The sequence below is a fragment of the Ambystoma mexicanum genome, chromosome 11 (assembly GCF_040938575.1).
Source record: "Ambystoma mexicanum isolate Mex_15411 chromosome 11, UKY_AmexF1_1, whole genome shotgun sequence".
NCBI lineage: Eukaryota > Metazoa > Chordata > Amphibia > Caudata > Ambystomatidae > Ambystoma > Ambystoma mexicanum.
In genome coordinates, this window is record NC_090934.1 from 672,700,062 (window position 1) to 672,717,632 (window position 17,571).

Below are 17,571 nucleotides of genomic sequence, written 5' to 3' on the forward strand. Positions count from 1 at the left end.
GTACTTAGTGGATTGGAAGGGTTACACACCGTCTGATCGTACTTGGGAATCTGAATTCAGTATCCATGCTCCACGACTAATCAGACAATTTCACAAGAGACACCCCGGTAAACCAGGGGGTAGGGACTTTAAGAGGGGGCATACTGCTACAGCTGTCCTGTTGGATCCCGCTGCTTCCCGTTTCCGGGTACCAATACCCACTTTTCGGCTCGGAATCGGGACTCTCAACATGGAGGAGCCCGAGACTGTGAGCAGCGCACTAGTTGTTCTCGCTCCCCGGACCGCGCAGTTAGCTCCGCCCCCGACTTCTGGAATGGAATATCCGGCAGCTGGAACTTCGGTCCTACGCGTTGCTTCTCTCTCCAGAGTCGCGCTGCGCACCAAATCTCGATTACTTTCTTTGCCCTGCGGATCAACAGGAAGACACCTCCCAGTATTCGCAGCTGCTCCTACCGGACTCAGCCTTACACCTCCTATTCAGCCTTCTGTTCCTTCAAGTTCAAGACCCTTATTCTGCTCTTTACCATTCCTCCCTGGGGCTAACTCCATTGGGCACCTTGTCTGCCTTTCCCATCAGATTGAAATATAGAAGCCTAGAAGAGAATAGGACTGTCAGGGTAAACTTCTTTTCTAAATCTTCTACCATCCAACTGATTTGGGATTCCGTATCCTTACTTACCTGAACCTCTACTCTGTTTCACTCAGAATCCTTCCTGACAAGATTCCAGACCTCATTAAAAATAGTGTGATCCTCCACCAGCCGCTGCAGGAATCCACGCTCCCCAGCAGCACATCACGGGTTTTCTTCCCTTCGGGGTTTCCCCTGGAGACGCCACTCCAACCTAGCCTTTTTGGCTGGGGTTGAGAGGGGTTTTCAGGTAATTCCCTCCTGCTTCTATCCCGAGAGGGCTGACCACCGCGAAGGTAGGTGTCATTTACAATTGCCGAGAGATAATTTGCTTTCAAGTGCTTATTATCATAAGGTTATTACACTTTCATACACAGTCACACCACAACATTCTCCTGAGCTGTCAATCAGACACTCCCCAACATGCCATCACTCATACAGGAGGCCAGTGGAAAGATAGACAAGACAACATCATAACATCCTCCTCCGTACAATCGAAAACGCAATCAAACAGGAACACTCAAAAGCAACCAACATCACACAGCTTCTATTCATCTGGGACTGCCATCCCCAGGCACATGGTCTACCACACCCTGGCACACACTCAATCCACATGCACTGCATACTGCTCAAGGGAACTGGAAAGCAGACAAGAACAGAATGGGTTGACAAACAATGGTACCTCAACCATACTCATGCACCCAGTACATTCTTCTAACATTCAGGAAATGTGCGGTCACACTATAGCAAGGGTGACACACAGTGGCATACGTAACAGCACACTTCCACCCACACACGCAGACCATAAAATCAACCCAACCACTCATCATGCAGCTGACCAACCGGATGGTACACACACAAGCACTCACCATACATCCAGACCATTCAGCAAACAACATAGCAAACAACCAGGTGGTGTCGCACACAGACAATGTACAACATCACAGATGGGGCATGTAGTCAACCACCTTCCACCCAAAATTCAATAGAACCAACACCACACGCACCATGCTAAAGAAACCATCCGCTAAATACAGAACACACCATACTCACACAGGAACACACAAAAAGAGGTGAACCTGGCAGTACCATACATGATAAGAAGAAAACAATATGAGAAATAAACAATTTTGCAACAACTATGAACAATCTGACAATCTCTAGTCAATGAAGAAACTTGCAAGCAGTTAGAAATAAATAATGAAACACTTTGTAGGATGAGTCCATGACCAGTCCCATGCTAGACATTGAGGCCACTACCCAGGCGACACTCACACAACCTGACATTGAAAACTAATCATCATCATGTAAATGGGTGAACACAAAAGCGTACCCACACAGAGGTCATTTTCCCAATAACCCAGCCCCCTTTTCCATTTCTTTTTTTAATACTATCTGAGGGGAGAGCAGATGAAAAAAATAATTTTCCCCTTTTACGTGTCTACAATAACTACACCACGAGGCTGCGGCAACATTTACATGTCCACACAAAAAGAGAAAACAGACCCCAATGCAAACCCGGAGGGTGGGGGGGGGTTGATTTGTGGAACCTTGTTCCACAAGCCTGAAAACATTAACATTGTTCATGGCATTAACTTCAGGAACTTTTCTCCCTTTTTTTAAAAACAGCATGAATACTAAACGAGCATAGTGAGGGAATATTTTTAAAATGGCAAGCTAAGATGACACAACACAACGTCGCCATAACAAAGAACATTTAACTCAGGACCCCGAAACAACGGCCCAAAGACGTTACTGTTGATATTGCAAAGCAAAAGTATACTTCACCCACCACAGTACTTGTGCTAAACCTTCAATTGCATTCAATGTTATTCATTGGGGGCCGTCGGTGCCCTTCAGCTGATGCTCCCCCTCACACAGCTCTAAAATATCCTTACTTGGTCGATACACGGTCCACTCCGCCTGTCCAGACTCCAGTTACTCTTGAAATGCCCTTTTCTTCTTTTCACCGGCCAACTAGTCACCAGTATGTTATAATAAAGTTGTTTGTGCAAGGTGATTGCGTGGGTCACAGACCAGCTGTAGACACATAAGGTTGCCAGGTAATCTTCGTTATTCGCATATGTACATATATACATGAACCTGTTACTCTTAGTTGATATGTACATTAGGACAGGACCGAGGGAAGGGAGCACACACCACCGGCATCCCAGCTCAGGCCCAACCGTCAACCATTGGACTTTCATACACAGTCACACAACAACATTCTCCTGAGCTGTCACTCAAACACTCCTCAACATGCCATCACTCATACAGGGGGCCCGTAGAATGACAGACAAGATAATATCACAACATGGGCCCCGGGCTTGTGATGAAAAAGCATGGCAAAGCACCCATGACTAATGGCTACTAAATGTTCTTTTTACCATGACTCCCCTATTCACTTTCTATATAGTAAAGGCAAGTTGATCATCTTGTTCTATTGATGTTCCCCTTAATTCCATTAGCATTTAACCAAATCTATCTGTTGAAAAGGAAGGTATTAAACCCTGTGATGTGTGTCCCAAATGTCCTGCTGGAGTCACAAGCATATCTGGTCCAGGGACATCAGTAAGACACATTTCAGTAAGAAAATGCTGATGCAGGGTGATGGGGGTGGTGGAAAAATATAGCTCTGCAGCTTGTTTTTTGTTAATGTGCGAGAATTGAGTCAGAGGCTCTCAATGGTGTGGTGATCCTATGTTGTGTGTCTTTAGGTGCATGGTGTTGGACTAATGCTGAAGCCCTAAAATGTCGTCTGCATTAGAATCATCAGACAAGTTGTCTCTGACCATTAAAAGACCCCTGTGCAATGCAGTAACTATATGTCACTATTGGAGCATGTGTTGCCATGGTACCTGCGATAATATGTCCTCGTCAGTCATGCAGTAACTACATGTCACTATTGGAGCATGTGTTGCCATGGTACATGCGATAATATGTCCTCGTCAGTCATGCAGTAACTACATGTCACTATTGGAGCATGTGTTGCCATGGTACATGTGATAATATGTCCTCGTCAGTCATGCAGTAACTATATGTCACTATTGGAGCATGCGTTGCCATGGTACATGTGATAATATGTCCTTCTCAGTCATTTCCAAAGTGGTTGCTTGTTTGTCTGCATCATCATCTCCATGTGTGCCACTAGACACGAGGTGCCACCCATGAGAAGACAGGGTTCTCGTGTTGCCCACATGGTGGGGTAGCTGCAGGTAATTCGGTTATTGTGCAATGTAACCTACTAGTGTTCAAGAGTATTATGTAGCCTTGTCTGATGTGTTCATAATGACAGGTATATCCAGGTGCATCTAGTCACATGCATATGGCCATGTGGTGCAAATGCATACATGAGTACTGGTTTGAGATGCATGTCGCTCACATAGGAGCGAGGACCTGTGTAACACTAAGTTCGCCTTGATTCTTGAGATGCTAAGCTATCCCATGACCATTATATGTGAGTTGAGTAAGGAAACTATGGACAGACATGACTAAGGCACATGTATGCATCGTCTGTGTGTTATTAGTATGGCGCATCCTCCAGTTCTGGTAATCATGTTCCCTATACTTTGGTGATATGGTGGCCACATGGATGCGGACCGGCAAACCTGCGACACTGAGGACGCCTGCAAAGTGAAATATGCATTTGCCTCAGGAGAATGTCGTATTTTCCCGTTTCCACACTGGTGTTAGGTGACAAGAGCTTTCGTGCCTTTTCTACCATTTGTATTGTTGTGACACCGATGGGCACCTGTTTTCAGGTGAGGGTATTTTACTGGACACCTTTCATCATGACTTTGCACTTTCCCCAATATTTGAAGTGGTTGAACATGCCCTCTCCGAGAATGTTCTACACGTGAACAGATTTTCTTGGCCTATATGCACAGTTTGTGGAATTGCCATTGGTATTCAGTCCATCCACATACTCAGAGATAACGCAGTATCATGAGCAGGCAGCTGGGTAATTCAAACCTGCGCGTTCAGTCCACCCCTCGCTGATCAGCATTGCTTGCATCCCGCTTGATGGGGATGGGGGCCCGAGTGTTGATGTTCTATCTAATCTGATTTCATATTCTCTCTGTATTTCTCTCGCGCCTTGGGGGGACATGTTTTGGGATGTTACACTGAATGAACTAAAGTAACACATGAATGAGATTGTTATGAAGCATATACCTTAGAATGCATTGATCGCGCTGGCTCAATTTCCAGGTAAACCCACACTCGCTTCTATTTTAAAAATTAATTGACTTCTTTAAAAGCAGCTTCATTTTGGCACTGTTGCAGGATTGGCAGCGTTTGAGTACAAGGCCTCTGTAAACCCTCGCTTCCCCCTTTTAAATTCCATAAAATGTAAGATCTTTTATCCATGTAAGGTTTAAGATCCAGGGCCTGTGTGGCGACCCCACTCTGACCATGGCATTCGTGGAATCTTCCACTGAGTGGCCTGTATGCGTGGCAAAACCACGTGTTTTACAGTATCGTTATATGACCGCAGTCTTGCCTTTGGATAGGGTCAAAAAGTGCTTAAAATCGAATTAAACTGAGTTATACATTCACAGCAGAAACAGAAGAGATCAAATATCCATTCTATTAAATGTCAAGATCCTTTTTTACAAGGTTTAATCCCACTGTCTAGCCAGTCATGAAACCTCTCCAAGCAGAGGAAAGCTGCTGTGGGAATCAAGCTAATGCCCTGCAAATCCCCCAGGTGCAGTTTACAACTCAAGCGACTCGGTATAAAAGCTGAGTTCCTCATGCGATACAGTCCACACTACCTCTGCAAGCGGCAACGGCGTCCAAATCCAGGTACTGTAAGATGGCAGAATTATTATCTAGTGCCGTCACGGGGATTTCTCCTGAAGCTGAGCAAATTTTGTATTTCCTGGGGTCGTTTCTAGAAGACGCAGTGACATTTATTGCAATAGGGCACAGTCCCGTCCGAACGTTTTTTTGTTGTTGCACCACATCAATTTGCACTGCGATAAAAAGGCTTTGAAGAGATACTTATTTGCAAGAGGGCAATTTTTGTCACAGTGCAAATTTACACAGCACCGATAAAAAGTGTCTCTAATACATACTCTAGCATCCATTATGTACTCCTTGTGAGATTTCAATCCCTGAAAGGGTAACGTTTCAGGAGTAAATTACAATTTCGCTTTTGAGGTAGAGAGCAGAAGATTTATTTTGTTTGTGACTTCGAAATCCATAGGATTGTTTTGCAAGGGAAATAGATCCCTAGACGTGAAGGTCAACAAGAAACTTGCCGATTGGTAAAGACGGTCACCTTCTTTACGTGTGCATATGTCGCTGCCTACACAGGACCCAAGTGACTCTTTGACTGAATGATTGATTGATTGAGGTATTTGAATAGCGCGTTTACGACGAACCGAATCGTAACATAGTGTAGATGTTAAGGTAACAGCAAAGATTCCACTTTTCTGAACTTCAACGTGAGACTGTTCCTTTACTCTTACCTTTTTGCTTCCCAGTATATTTGATGTGACTGTTTCGGACATTTAAAAAATGCCTTTAACTTTGTATGTGGCTTCTGGGTTGACTTCAGTGTACACTGTGCTGTTCAACGGTGTCCAATCAAACGACCGTTTCACCTGTTTTTGAAATGTTAATCTGTAGTTCTAGGAGCATTTTATTTTTACTAAAAAAAAAGCCTGTCTGTTCACCGTGCTGGCAATGACCTTGTCATTCTGCCAGACACCCTGCAACCTCATCCCTGCTGCCTTTCCACCAGTTAACATTCCATTAACTGTGCACAGGCAATCTGCAAGTCCACATGCATAATAGCAATTACCCCTGAGTGTATTGCTTGGTAACAGATATGTCAAGGCCCTCCTATTTAGGATTGCAAATCATTCAGCAATGCTGGAGCCAGATTACATAGAGCAGAACCCTCCTTTTGGACTTTTAGAGCCAAAACAAAAACATGGCTTTCCAACAAGAACTCAGCTTAATGTACTTCTTCTCCGCATGTCTCTGTCGACCATCTTGTAACCCGGTCTACTACACCTATTGTTGTTATATCGCAGTCTGTATTGTATATTTATGCCATGTTGTAACTGTCTCTAAGTCTCCGGCGCCAGGTTACCCCAGGGTTCGGCGCGCGGTACAAATAAAGAAACTAAACTAAACTAAACATATATTACTCTAAGGGTGGTCAATTAGGCACCAACATTTTCAAAAACTGACTGGTGAAAGATGTTGCACTGATCAGTCGGTTCAAATGTTGTTGCACAGCTTCCTCCACACTGGTGCAAATATGTCAGCCCTGGTTGCATTTATGGCAATTTGACCCCTGATCATTTTCAAATAATCTATGAAAGCAAATTCTTGCGCATCCAGGATGGCAGCGGGATCATTAATTGTGCTTTTCTTCTCGCCACCAGCATGAACATGATTATCCACGGTGCGCTGCTTCTCTGCTGCAGTGTCGTGTGCTGCAGCATGTGCAGCTTATCCAACATCACCATAGTGCTGGAGAAAGAGGAGTGTGGGCTCTGCTTCGAAGTAAATGCTACTTGGTGCTCTGGTTATTGCAACACACAGGTGAGGATTTGGCAAGACATAGAGCGACATGTCTGGAAGAAACAAGTATCGGCAAAGCCAAGGGTTTTGCGGTTTGTCTATTCAGTGGCTAGGTATTTGCATGGTGCTTGCATACACCCTGGTACTCGCACCATTTGACAGCTGTTGCCACTATTTGATCAGGTTGTGCCACAATGCGTCATGTTTGTCCAGTACATATTTATTTATTTATTTCACCTATAAAGCCCACAAACAACCCTGGGGCATCGAGGCGCTGTTACAGATCCAAGTTTTTTTTTCAATTAAGTGAGGAATTTGTACATAAGGAGAAGATACAAGGTAATTACATTCAAGTGGTTTAGCATGCAGGCTGTGCCTAATGAGAGGGAGAACAACTTGTCAAAAAGCTGGGTCTTGAAGGCTCTTTGGAATACCCAGTATGACTGTTACGCTCTTAAGGTAGGAGGGAGAGAGTTCCAGTGCTTGACTGCGATGTAGGGGAAGCTTGAGCCATCAGCTTTAGCTCGTCTGACTTTGGGTAGGAGGAGGCGGTGGGCATAGGGTGTTCTGGTAGGTCTGGTGTAATGTTTTTTGGAGATTTTCTGGCAAAGGTAAGGGCGGCCTGTTTTAGGGAGACACTTATGAGTGATAGGGTTTTAAATCTGATGCAATCTCTGATGGGTATCCAGTGAGATGCTCTTCTTGCTGCCGAGATGTGTTCTTTTTTAGGAATGTTAAGGGCTGCTTGAAGGGCTTTATTTTGAATAACCGAAAGTTGCTGTAGGTCTCTGGCGGAGGTGCCTGCGAAGAGGAAATTACAGTAGTCTAGCCTTGAGCCAAATAGTTAGGCAGCTGTCTGTTGCTAGGAAGGGTCATGAGGCATTTAGAAGTTTGGTGGGATAGGCTGCATAGGAGGCGATAGCCCTCACTTGGCAAGTCATCGAGAGGGTGTCATCAAGGTAGACTCCTAGGGTCTTTACAGATGACGAGACATGGATTAGGATGTTGTCCGCATGGAAGGTTGAGTATTGCTCATTGAGGTTTTTTAGTACTGCTGTGGGTCCGACCTGCAGGATTTCTGTTTTATCCCCATTGAGGCATAGGCGATTTGCTACCATCCATGTCTGAATTGTGGCGTGTCATTGAGGGTCTTGGAGTGGACCACTTAGTTTCCTGTGAGTGGGAGGAGAATGTGGGTGTCATCATCATAGTTGGTGTAGGTAACGCCAATGGAGTCCACAATGTCTACTAGGGGTTTGATAAAGATGTATAATGTGGTAGATATGCAGGAGCCTTGAGGTACCCCACATGGGATGGAGATGGTGAGGCACTGGAACCCTCAGTTTCTTCCTTCCAGAAAGGAGGCTATTCAGGAGATAGCCTTAGGGGAGAAGTTAGCAGAGGTAGTGAAAAGATGACACAGGATCTTATGATCGACTAAGTGGAAGGCTGCAGATAGATCCAGGAGAAGGAGATGTGCTGGCCTCCCCTTGTCTCTGATCTCATCCAACAGTTTTTTAGGTCCAGCAGGGCAGATTCTGTGCTGTGCGTGCCCAGTGCAGAAGCCAAATTGTCGCATTCCAAGGATGTGGTTGGTTTCGAGGAAGTGCTGGACTTGCAGATAGGCTACACAATCTATTATTTTCAGTAAGAAGGGCACTGTAGTAATGGGCCTATGGTTGGTAAGAGTTTTGGGGTATAAGGGTTATTAGCATAATTGACTTAAGAACAATTGACCCTAAAACATTTGATTGCAATTTTTTGACCTTTTTTTTGGTCACATTTTATTAAATATATAAATGGGGTGGGTAAGGTTATAGATTAGGTTGAGGGGAAGTGGGGGAATTTTAGGGGGCCTCCCCCTCCATTTTAGACTGACAAAAATGTCAAATAAATTTGATCAAATGTGATTAGGTGAAATGTTTTAGGTCAAATTGACCCAAACCGTCTAAAAAAGTTTTTTTCAATAGGGGACGTACCTATGCTTCCTTAAGGTTGGCTGGCACTATGCCTGTCCAGAAGGATGCATTTATAATGGCGGTGATGAAAGGTGATAGCGTTTCTGCGCAGTCCTTGATGCAGGAGGCAGGGCAGATATCTCCTTTTCACCTGGAGGGTTTTAGACTTTTAATAATGGATAAGGCTTCTGACTCTGTAATTGGATTAAAGTGAAACTGAGGGATTTTGAATTTTGTGCAGTCAGATGTGGTGGTGAATGTTGAAGTAGGAGTAGGTGTTTTGTGGAGTCCTTGATTGCAAAGGCTTTTTGTGTTAAGAGTATTAATTTTGTTGAGCAGGCCATTTTGGATGTTTGTGCACTAGAGTTTGTCCTTGGTGAAGGTAAAGGGTGGGAAGGAAGGTGTCTCGAGTTCTCTGAAGATGGTGAAGATTTATCTGAAGTCTGATTTTGAATTGGAGATTTTAGAGTTGAAACAGGAGGAATTTGCTGCGATAATTGTGATAATTGCAGTCTTGTAAGATTTGGATGACTTAGTGTATTCCTCTGTAAGAGTGTCTAATAGCTTGTTTAGCCATGCTAGTTCTGCTTGTCGTTTCGTATTGCGTAGTTCCAGGAGGTCAGGGGTGAACTATGAATTTGAGCGTCTGACAGGTTTGGCTTTGCGTGGAGCTAAAGGGGCGATAGTGTTGACTGCTGGTGATAATGTAGTGGCACATATTCCAGCTAGTTTGTTGGGTTCATTAGAGAATGGAGGCTTGAGGTTGGGTGGATCCAGCCAGGGCTGGAAATGTAAGTTTACGTGAGCTGTGGTAGTGGTGGGGTATGGAGCTGGGGTTTCTTCTGGTGGGGTATGGAAAAATTGATGATGTGGTGGTCGGACCATGGACACAGGGTGTTAGCTATGATGGAAACCTGACAATTAAGGTCAACTATCCAATTTAATGTGCAGCCCTTGGTGTGGGTAAGGTTATTGACGTGGAGCCAGAATCCTAGGGTTTCAAGGGAGTTTGCAAGCGAGTCGACAGAAGGGTTTTCTGGGTCATTGAGGGGCCCAAGTTGAAGTCTCGCATAAGGATAATTTTGGATGAGGTTTTTATATTATCAGCCAGGATGTGGAGGAGGTTTTCTTCAAAATGTAGTATTGGACCAGGAGGGCGGTACACAAGGTAGATGGAGATAGCACAGGTAGTTGTGAAGGACAGCTTAATGGAGAGAATGTCTACATTGTCATCGAGGGAGGTTTCGATATGTCTAATGGGAAAGGAATCTTTGGTCACAAAGGCAACCCCCCCCTCATCTGGAGGAGAGCAGGTAGTTCTGCTAGAAAGTGAAGCTACTGGAATTGGCTAATGATAATTCAGGGCCAGAGGCTTGGTGAAGCCAGGTTTCTGTGATGGTTAAAGCATCCAAATTGTTGGAGGTGATGAGATCAATGATTTCGAGGGCATGGGCAAATACAGATTGTGCATTGATAAGGTCCCAGGTCAGGTAGGGCTGTGCCACTTGGGTACTGGGGGCAGGGTCTGAATGGGTGAGCTGGTAAGAGGTGGTGGTAGGCAAATTGGTCAGTAGGGTGAGTGGGCTGTTTTGGATTGATGCAGGATGGGAGTTTGTATTTGGCAGGGTATGTTTCAGGACCAGGATGTTTCTTGGGTCAGACATGGGGGTGTGGGTGTCTGCCCTAGGGCTAGATATCGGGTTGTAGCAACTAATAACTTGCGTGATTGGTAGAGGCATAGCTATATTTGTGAGAACATAGTGTGAGGCTGTATAGTTCGGAGTGTTGATATTTGCAGAGAAATGTTCCCTTCCAACAAGTTGAGTGGAGTTGCTAGTGTGAGGTATATCTGCTAAGCATTTGTTGGTAGCCGGTGTCGGGCATATTACACTTGCATTGAGATTTGAAGTACAAGGTGTAGTAGTTGTGGGATAGTGCTCTTTTCATATGGGTGTGTCCTTGATGGGTGGCTGAGCGTGCATAAAGGCATGCGACTGAGTGGTGGCAGTGAGTGTGTGTCACGGGGCTAGGAACATGCAGACTATCAGAGGTGTTCATGGGAAAATCAAGTTTTAAGAGACACTGCATCAACGTTGCATGCATCAATGGGTGCACACAATATATTGCACATCACATAACAAGTAATGCGATCAGACACCCAGTATTGCCATCACATATACAGGTACTAACTTCATTAAATGTTCTCCCCATTGAATACTAGATACTGACACCTTTGTAATCAGAATGGACTAGGTAAATGTTCACCTACATTACAATGGGCCTCATTATGACTGAGGCGGTAGCTGTGCCGGTAAATACCAGCACGGCTGCTGCCGGAGTCATTTTTTTACCGGCACCTAGCAATGGGGATGTACCGGGGCATTCCAGCCCCGGCGGACCCGGTAATTCCCCTTTGCCAGGTGCCAGTAAAAATTACTCCCATTCGAGTCCCATAGGACTCAATGGGGTGGCCGGTAGCACCGGCACCATTAATAACGGTGCCGGTGCTACTGTGAAGGTCTGCTTGCGGGTGCCATTCCGCCTGGCAGGTCAGACCTGCTGACAGGCACCCGTGAGCAGACCTCGTAGATTGCCGGGCCAGTAACAACAGTACCAGCAAGCTTACCGGTACCGTTGTTACTGGACCGGCAACCTTGTAATGAGGCCCAATGTGGTTTTTTTGGTGCTGCAAATTCTTACAATGGTGCTACTCCATTTCTCGTTAATAAGTCCCCTCAATATACTATCGCTATTAAACATTTCAAATCTGTGCAAGTGTTAAAACAAAGTATTCCACAATTGCGGACTGGAGGCATGGCTTTTCCTTTTCAGATGCTGCAACAAATCTCTCTGGAACTTGCTGCCATATATGGTCATCTCCTCTTTGTAGACACCTAAACACATAGGTGTTTCCACGGTTTCAATCCTCGTCCTAGATTAATGGATGGCTGCAATATACAATGTGAGGAAGTGAAATGAAAGATATCTGAAAGAGGCCAGTCATAGGAGTGCTTGGTGTACACCAGATTGTTTTGCCTTGTAAGGCCTCTTCAATGTGTAGCTATGCCTTGCTATGATTTGCTATAGGTCATTTCAGGATTGTCTGTACCTGTCCTAATCATTTTCCCAGATGGCACCTATTACCTCGCTAACCAACAGTACCCAATATTTATTTACCCCACCACTTATAGTCCCATTTGCCTAGTACCCTCTTCATCCTGACTAACAGACTAACTGCTAATATCTCCTAACATCTTACACTACACACACAACGCACCCACACATTGCCACATTGGAACTAGCCATTACTCAATTGATATGATTTATCAAGCACTTGCCCGATCACACTCTCTCACAGAATAGCAATCAGGTCTCGGGTACTTCCAACCTGCACTCTTCAACACCACAATCTTTGCATCTACGTCCCCCACTAATCCACTAACAAGCACCCTTCATACTTTTCTTAGTGACGAGCAGCAAAGCCAACAAACATGGCAAAAGGGCGCCATATAAAACAACTTTACATTACATTACGTATATACTGTAGGCATCAGCAGGCTCAGTGATTTGCCCCGTCAGATTTCAGGCCGTAGGTATGTAGCGCGCACAATTATCCAAGCAGGTGGTGCATTAATCCAATGGACTGTTGCTTGCTTACTTATATGCCAATATGTCCCTCTTACCACTTTAGAGAGCTTTGAGAACATATGCCATCCAACATGTAATCAGATAAAAAAAAGATATTGTTTAAAATAAATCTGCTGATTTTAGTGGCCCAAACCATTGCACAAAGAAGTGGAGTGCTCCGTTAGTAGAATCCCCTATGCGGGTGATGCCTGTCAAGGGCTGCTGAGGCATCCTTTGAGCCAAACAAAGAATGCTGTGCCATCACATCTGCCCATTTCCCTAGCCTCTCCCATCACAGCAGCAACATACAGGCCGATTCATGGAATAATTAGCGCGGCGCAAGTGGACAAAAACGTGCGAATCGCAGTGGAATAGCGAAAATCGCAGTGCAAGTGCGAAAATCGCACGAAAAGCAGCGCACGTCGATTCATGGAAGTCCGTGCGCGAGAAAACCAGCGGATGTGCGATAAAAAGTGTGCCGCGCACGTTGGCGCACAGGCCATCTAACAGCGTGCGCCAAGTCACAGCGAAAATCGCACAGGCCACAGCGAAATTCGCACATAGCGAGGCGCACGCAACAAAAGTAGGCGGAACACGGGCGTAACACTCGGAATGGGGAACAACTTGCAAAAACGTGGGCGTCACGGGGGAAGTACAGGGCACAAGTGCGCGGAACGCCCACACGCTCGCCTACAACACGTATTCATGGAATAGAATAGGGCAAAAAAGCGCACGCTCAAACCAGCGCACAGGCACAAACACGGCCGCCACAAGAAAGCAGGCGGTAGCGTCTCTGCGGCTGTAAGAAATGTGCGCCAAAAGGTGCGCCAACAAATAGCACCCATATACTGCCATGATGAATGTCCAATACTGTGGCCCTCCAGGACAAATGACGTGCAAAGGGGTACCCACAAACACGGACACGCTGACAAAAAATATATGTGCGTGTATACCGGGGTGCGCGGGAAGTCTCACACGCGATTTGGCCGGGTACGTGGATTTCAGGGGTGCGCGGGAAGTTCCACACGCGATTCTATCAGGGTAGGTGTATTTCAGGGGTGCGCGGGAAGTCCCACACGCGATTACAGCAGGGTACGTGTATTTCAGGGGTGCGCGGGAAGTCTCACACGCGATTTGGCCGGGTACGTGGATTTCAGGGGTGCGCGGGAAGTTCCACACGCGATTCCATCAGGGTAGGTGTATTTCATGGGTGCGCGGGAAGTTCCACACGCGATTCCATCAGGGTAGGTGTATTTCAGGGGTGCGCGGGAAGTCCCACACGCGATTACAGCAGGGTACGTGTATTTCAGGGGTGCGCGGGAAGTTCCACACGCGAATAGCCTGGGCGCGTGTATTTCAGGGGTGCGCGGGAAGTTCCACACGCGAATAGCCTGGGCGCGTGTATTTCAGGAGTGCGCGGGAAGTTTAACACGCGATTTCAGCAGGGTAGGTGTATTTCAGGGGTGCGCGGGAAGTCCCACATGCGATTACAGCAGGGTACGTGTATTTCAGGGGTGCGCGGGAAGTTCCACACGCGAATAGCCTGGGCGCGTGTATTTCAGGGGTGCGCGGGAAGTTCCACACGCGAATAGTCTGGGCGCGTGTATTTCAGGGGTGCGCGGGAAGTTTAAAACGCGAATTCAGCAGGGTACGTGTATTTCAGGGGTGCGCGGGAAGTTCCACACGCGAATAGCCTGGGCGCGTGTATTTCAGGGGTGCGCGGGAAGTTCCACACGCGAATAGCATGGGCGCGTGTATTTCAGGGGTGCGCGGGAAGTTCCACACGCGAATAGCCTGGGCGCGTGTATTTCAGGGGTGCGCGGGAAGTTTAACACGCGATTTCAGCAGGGTACGTGTATTTCAGGGGTGCGCGGGAATTTCCACACGCGAATAGCCTGGGCGCGTGTATTTCAAGGGTGCGCGGGAATTATCACACGCGATTTGGCTTGGTACGTGTATTACAGGGGTGCGTGGGAAGTTACACATGCGATTCCATCAGGGTAGGTGTATTTCAGGGGTGCGCGGGAAGTCCCACACGCGATTACAGCAGGGTACGTGTATTTCAGGGGTGCGCGGGAAGTTCCACACGCGAATAGCCTGGGCGCGTGTATTTCAGGGGTGCGCGGGAAGTTCCACACGCGAATAGTCTGGGCGCGTGTATTTCAGGGTGCGCGGGAAGTTCCACACGCGAATAGCCTGGCCGCGTGTATTTCAGGGGTGCGCGGGAAGTTCCACACGCGAATAGCCTGGCCGCGTGTAATTCAGGGGTGCGCGGGAAGTTCCACACGCGAATAGCCTGGGCGCGTGTATTTCAGGGGTGCGCGGGAATTATCACACGCGATTTGGCTTGGTACGTGTATTACAGGGGTGCGTGGGAAGTTACACACGCGATTATGCTGGGTGGGTCCTCACAGGTGTTCCCTGTACACCCTCGACGGCCCCTGCAGGCAGCCCACAAAACAGGGGACTACCCTGCACACCTGCTCATGTCTCCCACCACCCCCACCCCCACCCCCCACCATCCAGGGGCACCCTCCACCAGGCCCCCACTCATATCTCCCACCACCCCCACCCACCAGCAGTGCAGGGGCATCCTCCACCAGGCCCCCACCCATGTCTCCCACCACCCCCACCCCCCAGCCACCAGGGGCACCCTTCACAAGGCCCCCATCCATGTCTCCCACCACCCCCACCCCCCAGCCACCAGGGGCACCCTCCACCAGGCCCCCACCCATGTCTCCCACCACCCCCACCCCCCAGCCACCAGGGGCACCCTTCACAAGGCCCGCACCCATGTCTCCCACCACCCCCACCCCCCAGCAGTGCAGGGGCAGCCTCCACCAGGCCCCCACTCATGTCTCCCACCACCCTCACCCCCCACCATCCAGGGGCACCCTCCACCAGGCCCCCACCCATGTCTCCCACCACCCCCACCCCCCAGCAGTGCAGGGGCAGCCTCCACCAGGCCCCCACTCATGTCTCCCACCACCCCCACCCCCCACCATCCAGGGGCACCCTCCACCAGGCCCCCACCCATGTCTCCCACCACCCCCACCCCCCAGCAGTGCAGGGGCAGCCTCCACCAGGCCCCCACTCATGTCTCCCACCACCCCCAACCCCCACCATCCAGGGGCACCCTCCACCAGGCCCCCACCCATGTCTCCCACCACCCCCACCCCCCAGCAGTGCAGGGGCATCCTCCACCAGGCCCCCACCCATGTCTCCCACCACCCCCACCCCCCAGCCACCAGGGGCACCCTTCACAAGGCCCCCATCCATGTCTCCCACCACCCCCACCCCCCAGCCACCAGGGGCACCCTCCACCAGGCCCCCACCCATGTCACCCACCACCACCACCCCCCAGCAGTGCAGGGGCATCCTCCACCAGGCCCCCACCCATGTCTCCCACCACCCCCACCCCCCAGCCACCAGGGGCACCCTTCACAAGGCCCCCATCCATGTCTCCCACCACCCCCACCCCCCAGCAGTGCAGGGGCAGCCTCCACCAGGCCCCCACCCATGTCTCCCACCACCCCCACCCCCCAGCCACCAGGGGCACCCTTCACAAGGCCCCCATCCATGTCTCCCACCACCCCCACCCCCCAGCCACCAGGGGCACCCTCCACCAGGCCCCCACCCATGTCTCCCACCACCCCCACCCCCCAGCCACCAGGGGCACCCTTCACAAGGCCCCCACCCATGTCTCCCACCACCCCCACCCCCCAGCAGTGCAGGGGCAGCCTCCACCAGGCCCCCACTCATGTCTCCCACCACCCCACCCCCCACCATCCAGGGGCACCCTCCACCAGGCCCCCACCCATGTCTCCCACCACCCCCACCGCCAGCAGTGCAGGGGCAGCCTCCACCAGGCCCCCACTCATGTCTCCCACCACCCCCACCCCCCACCATCCAGGGGCACCCTCCACCAGGCCCCCAGCCATGTCTCCCACCACCCCCACCCCCCAGCAGTGCAGGGGCAGCCTCCACCAGGCCCCCACTCATGTCTCCCACCACCCCCACCCCCCACCATCCAGGGGCACCCTCCACCAGGCCCCCACCCATGTCTCCCACCACCCCCACCCCCCAGCAGTGCAGGGGCATCCTCCACCGGCCCCCACCCATGTCTCCCACCACCCCCACCCCCCAGCCACCAGGGGCACCCTTCACAAGGCCCCCATCCATGTCTCCCACCACCCCCACCCCCCAGCCACCAGGGGCACCCTCCACCAGGCCCCCACCCATGTCACCCACCACCCCCACCCCCCAGCAGTGCAGGGGCATCCTCCACCAGGCCCCCACCCATGTCTCCCACCACCCCCACCCCCCAGCCACCAGGGGCACCCTTCACAAGGCCCCCATCCATGTCTCCCACCACCCCCACCCCCCAGCCACCAGGGGCACCCTCCACCAGGCCCCCACCCATGTCACCCACCACCCCCACCCCCCAGCAGTGCAGGGGCATCCTCCACCAGGCCCCCACCCATGTCTCCCACCACCCCCACCCCCCAGCCACCAGGGGCACCCTTCACAAGGCCCCCATCCATGTCTCCCACCACCCCCACCCCCCAGCCACCAGGGGCACCCTCCACCAGGCCACCACCCATGTCACCCACCACCCCCACCCCCCAGCAGTGCAGGGGCATCCTCCACCAGGCCCCCACCCATGTCTCCTACCACCCCCACCCCCCAGCCACCAGGGGCACCCTTCACAAGGCCCCCATCCATGTCTCCCACCACCCCCACCCCCCAGCCACCAGGGGCACCCTCCACCAGGCCCCCACCCATGTCACCCACCACCCCCACCCCCCAGCAGTGCAG

At 50.0% G+C, this 17,571-nt stretch overlaps 1 protein-coding gene across 1 annotated transcript in view; it reads left to right on the forward strand.

Moving 5' to 3' along the window:
* The first annotated feature begins 5,397 nt into the window (after window positions 1-5,397).
* FSHB (follicle stimulating hormone subunit beta) overlaps window positions 5,398-17,571 on the forward strand; it is a 68,089-nt gene continuing 55,915 nt past the window's right edge. Inside the window, exons 1-2 of the mRNA XM_069623528.1 lie at window positions 5,398-5,434; window positions 7,030-7,189. Coding sequence (XP_069479629.1) covers window positions 7,031-7,189 — 159 coding nt within the window. The 5' untranslated portion in view covers window positions 5,398-5,434; window position 7,030. The remainder of the gene's footprint in view (window positions 5,435-7,029; window positions 7,190-17,571) is intronic.